General features: G+C 48.1%; 1 protein-coding gene across 12 annotated transcripts in view; it reads right to left on the reverse strand.

Annotated features, from left to right (window-relative positions):
* TFAP2B (transcription factor AP-2 beta) overlaps window positions 1–4,802 on the reverse strand; it is a 54,503-nt gene that overhangs the window by 20,156 nt on the left and 29,545 nt on the right. For 5 of the 12 annotated variants that reach the window (XM_006025667.3, XM_006025664.3, XM_006025670.3 and 2 more), the window contains one exon: window positions 2,394–2,694. In XM_006025667.3, the coding sequence (XP_006025729.1) occupies window positions 2,394–2,694 (301 nt within the window). Of the gene's footprint in view, window positions 1–1,059; window positions 1,123–1,147; window positions 2,695–4,802 lie in introns of those variants that run through there. The other 7 variants (XM_025206511.1, XM_025206512.1, XM_025206510.1 and 4 more) reach the window with 3 other exon arrangements.

Genomic DNA, 4,802 nt, shown 5'->3' on the forward strand with positions numbered 1-4,802 from the left:
GCTGGGCTGTCGTGTTGCCTCTGACTGGTAAGCCCATGAGCTTTGACACATCCTGTGCCTCAGTTTACCTCTTCTTTAGAGCGGGTTAACAACATCCTTTGGCAGGAGGATTAATTCAGCCCAGATTCTGCTGGGCTAATACTCTCAATGGCTGCTGAGGGACACTTGGGAGTAAACCAGGTCAAACGGATTTAGCTTCCTTACCTAAGAGGGCGCCTTGTTTTCTGGATTTAATACGTTGTTGAGGTCAGAGAGACTGGAGGGCGATCCTTTTGCCCTCAATGCCATTTCCTGTCCAAAGGAAATCCCACCTCTCGGGTATTTCCTTTCTCCTCTCTCAAGTGTGCCTGGCATACATTGAAACCCTGCCCCGGTGCAGTCACTGGGACTTGGGCTGTTCACTTCAGTGGAGCCAGGACGGGAGCAGGGACAAGGTTTGGGGATGCATGAAACCCCGCCGCGCTAACGAACAAACACAGTGTCCAAGACCTGAACTGTTGCGTGATTGTACCATACATCCCTCTCCCCACCAAAAACCAAACGAAAAGCATTTAAAAAAAAAAAACCCAACAGAGCTTATTCATATCACACCCTGCAATAACCAAATTACTGCCAAACAACTTATTTGGAGATAAGTGGGGCGGGAGGAGTGTCCTCTCTTGCTGAATTTGTTCTAAACCCGACAGCCACAAAACATCCTTCATACCTGGCAGGAGAGGAACATCTTTCCATAATCCTGGCACTCCCTTGCAAACCAGCCCATGCCAACACTCACACCATTAATTGCATTTAGCAACGCCCTTCGTGCAGCAAATGCCAGCGCCTGAGCAAGCGTTTGCACCACAACCCTTCGACCAAACTGCATTTTCCCCCGAATAACATGACACCTCGATTTCAGTTCAGTTTTATCTTGTTCACATTATTCCCTTTGAGCTTCTTTAAAGAAGTGCACCTCCAGAATCCTGAAACAACCAGCTTTGATTTGAAATATATACACAAATATATATATATATATTATATATAGAAAAGTATCATAATTGTGGATGTTTTTCTCTGTACCTGATATATTGTGTAGGGAGATCTAGTCCTCTTTGAAGAAGCTCATAAGCCAAGCGGGCAAAGCTTTAGGAAACAGAAGAAAATAAAATAGTGCATACTCCTGAGAAAGAATTACATACTCATATAACTCAATTTTTGTTGCTAACAGTTGTTGGGGGGGGGGGGGGGGGGAGATCTCTCCCACACGCAGTGTTAGAACAAATTAAAGGCAGGGACATTGGCTTTACTGGGAATAGAAACCTTTGTAGACATTATTAGGAAAATTTTAACAGAAAATTAGGCTCCTTAGACAGCAATAACACCTTGTTTTCCAATCTGGCACCCCACATTGGAAATACGGCTCCCTTACAGCCAATGCAGTTGTACCACCGAAGCTAAGAACCAAATGGTGCGTGCATGGACATATGCATAGAGGCATATCAAGCATTTTCATCTTTTTATATATGAGATCTGCACATATGCATAGATGTACACACCCGCACATATGCAGAAGCCTGTAAAAACTGGTCATCTCAAAAGAGGGTCTGTCTAGACCAGGGATTTTGTAACGGTGTCGGTAACTCGATTGAACTAACACGATTAGAAATACCCACGGTAACGTAATTAATGTAGACACTGCCGTTAATGTAGACACGGTTAAATACCTTTACAATCCCATTAGCTGGTCTTTGCGTCTCACCCCATCTCCTTCCCTAGTCTAGACAGATCCAGAGCGCCAAGATAAAAAGGGGGAAGAGCTGGGAATCAAGGGACTATGGGGGAACACTCCCAGATAACTTCACTGGAAGGTTTTGTTCTGGGTTTGTTTTTTCCTATTGCAGACACAAGCCGTTGTTTGATTGATTGATTGATTGATTAAAAAAAATAAAAGACAGACCGTGCATCTCATCCAAAGCACTGACACCAAAAAAAAAAAAAAAAAATTAAAAAGGTTTCTCGGATATCTTCCAATAAGTTATTCATCTCTTGCTTTTATTATCATGATAGTCCCCACCCCCCACCCCACAAATCGTTAAAAAAAATAAGAGAAAACAGAAGTGGAAAAATCCTGGCGGTTGTCTTCAAATGTTCCTTGCAAGAGACATTGAGCCATTGTTCTTGCTCCATTGTGCACCTCTGATCTTAAATTATCGTCTCTACTATTATTATTATTATTATTATTGTCCTACCTAATATATTTTCTTCCAAATCCCAATCCAATCTTTTAAAGTTTAAAATTAAACCGGGTTTGTTTGTTTGAAAAGATTCTCTCTTTTGTTTTTCTTTTTTATGTATTTAATTTTTTCTTTCTTTTTTTTTTTTTTCCTCTTTATTTTACTTTTTTTTTTTTTTCCTCATTTTCTGTGTTTCTCTTCCTTGTCTCCAGTTTTACTACCTGGTCCTTCCCCAGATGTGTGCCTGTTAGCAGTGTTGTTGTTCAAGAACATCTTGTCCATGCCTTTGAGAGCTTCAGTCAGGTAGTTTTGGAGGGCTGTGAGGGCAGCGCAGATGGCTGGAGCCCCAAAGCCATGGGTGATGAGGCTGAAGTGAGTCAAGCAGCTCTGAATGCCTGGTTCCAAAATAGGGGTGGGCCTGCTGTTACCAATGGGCGTCCTGTCCTGGGCCAAGAGATCTGTAAATTCTTTACAAAGTTGCCTGCAAGGAGGAGAGAAGAAAGAGAGAGAAAGCCCAGCCTGGTCACAATCACTTCTCAAAGCTCTTGCACTTCCTATAGAGTGCTCTGCCTGTCCTATAAGGGCATTGATTGGTTGAGACCCTGCCCCTAGTCCCCTTGATTGGACGGGACTTTCAGCCGCTCCTCTTGGATTGGCTGAGACCGGGGGCCTCTCCTTGCCCTCCAGGGATGCCCTTTTACAGAGCAATACACTGAGGTGCAGGGCAAGCCCGATGGTGCTGATGGACTAGGTGACCTAGGGCAGCCTTTCCATGCTCCAGGGCAGAGTGTAATTTGAATTAGAAACACAAGCCCGGGTTCTTGACTGAACAAGTCTCTGTGTGCGATGTTGGTATGTGACCAGCAGAGAGAAGTGCACCTCATTCCCTAAATGCCTGTCTGTCCTAGAGGGAAAACTCTCTGGACCAGAAAGATGCTTCTGAAAATGCACTTAGCAGCAGGGTTTTAAAAAATAAATAATATATATACTTTTTAAACTACTTATTACCTACATGGCACTGGAGATGGCTAGAGATGCAGACAGACATTGCTCTCTGGGCCTGGATCCTGGCCCATTGACCTCAGGGTTTATTTTCTCCCCTGCCTGTCCTGTGAGGGCACTTGGACGGGCATTACCCCCTTCTCCCAGTGACTCCCTTGCTGACTGTGATAGGAGTTCAAGGCTGCTGAACTCCTCCTGCCTCCTGAAAGGCTGTGAGCAGCAAGGGGCGGGGGGACACACACCATGCTGTAAACCAAGGAGGGCTGGTGGTGGATGATTTGACATGCCTGGCTTTTCAGGGAGCACTGAACACCCTCTCTGATGCTCAGGGGGTGAAGTCCACCCCCTCTGTCATCTCCTCCCCAGGCTCCACTCCTGGCAAAGGGTTAACAGTGTGGCGTTTCTCCATGCAGGACAGAGATTGCCTATTTCCTTCCCCTTTCCCCATCCAAGGAGAGATGCAAGAAAACAAGTAGCAGCTGCCATCCACTGGCTTCCCACATCCCTCACGGAGCTGTGGCAGCTGGCTTGCTACTCTCATCCTACCACCTGTTTTATTAAAAGCCAATGGGCCCTCCCATGGGCTACCTGTGCCAGTCAACAGGGCATCTCACCATGCCCCGCAGGCAAAGAGGAAGGGCTGCGGCAGCCTTTGCCCTTGGCAGTGAACAGAGGCACCAGTGCCCTTCTCCCTTGGTGTGGGAGGAGGAGAGCCAAGGAGTCACCCCCTTTCTAGCAGGAGGCACCTTACTGCCAGCAGTGGCTCAGCTATTTAGATCCTATTTTTAAGCCTTTCTTTTGGCCACCCCGGGGAAGAATTGGACCTACCCCGTGGTAATGAGCCAGTTTGCCTAGCTTAACCCCTCCGGTCACCAGGTGTGCTTGATCCAAGGACAACATGGGGGCTGGATGTCCTTTGGTCATACACACCTGACCTGCCCCGAGACCAGGGAGGTGAGTGAAGAGTGCGGGCTCCCGAAGAGCTCGGGATCTGAGCCTGTCTCATCCATGAAGGAAGAGCCAGGGAGACAACTTTGCACGGGGAGAGCAAACAGGATCGAGCGAGCCGCTTTCAGGCTTCAAAGAGCCAAGCAGGGTCTGGGAGCAATTAAAGAGCTGGGACATTCATATCTCCTTGACCCCGAGGAAGAGGGCAATCCAATTCCAATCACGGCTGAGAAAACATCTGGACAAATTTGAGCAAATGATTTTTCAGCCCTCCATCTCCAGACCCTGGCAATGCAGCGCTCGCCCTGGCCGCGCCGCGCGGAACCAAGGCTCCGCGGGGCGGGCAGGCGGCGCGGGGACCCGCGGGACCCTCCCCGCGGACACGGCTCCTGCTACACACGTGTCGGAGCGGGGCTGTGGTCTGATCTGGGCCTGTAGACCGAGAGGGCAGGAGCGCGTTTTCCATCCGGAGAAGGGCTGAGCTGGGCAGTGGATAGAGAGGCAGAAAGGCAGAAGGACATAGGTAGGGAGGTGGAAAGATAGGTAGGTAGGTAGGCAGGCAGGCAGGCAGGCAGGTGGATAGGTGAGCAGGTGGACGGATGGGTGTGTGGGTGGGTGAGTAGGTAGATAGATGGGCGG

Source organism: Alligator sinensis, unplaced genomic scaffold, assembly GCF_000455745.1.
Source record: "Alligator sinensis unplaced genomic scaffold, ASM45574v1 scaffold293_1, whole genome shotgun sequence".
NCBI classification, from domain to species: domain Eukaryota; kingdom Metazoa; phylum Chordata; order Crocodylia; family Alligatoridae; genus Alligator; species Alligator sinensis.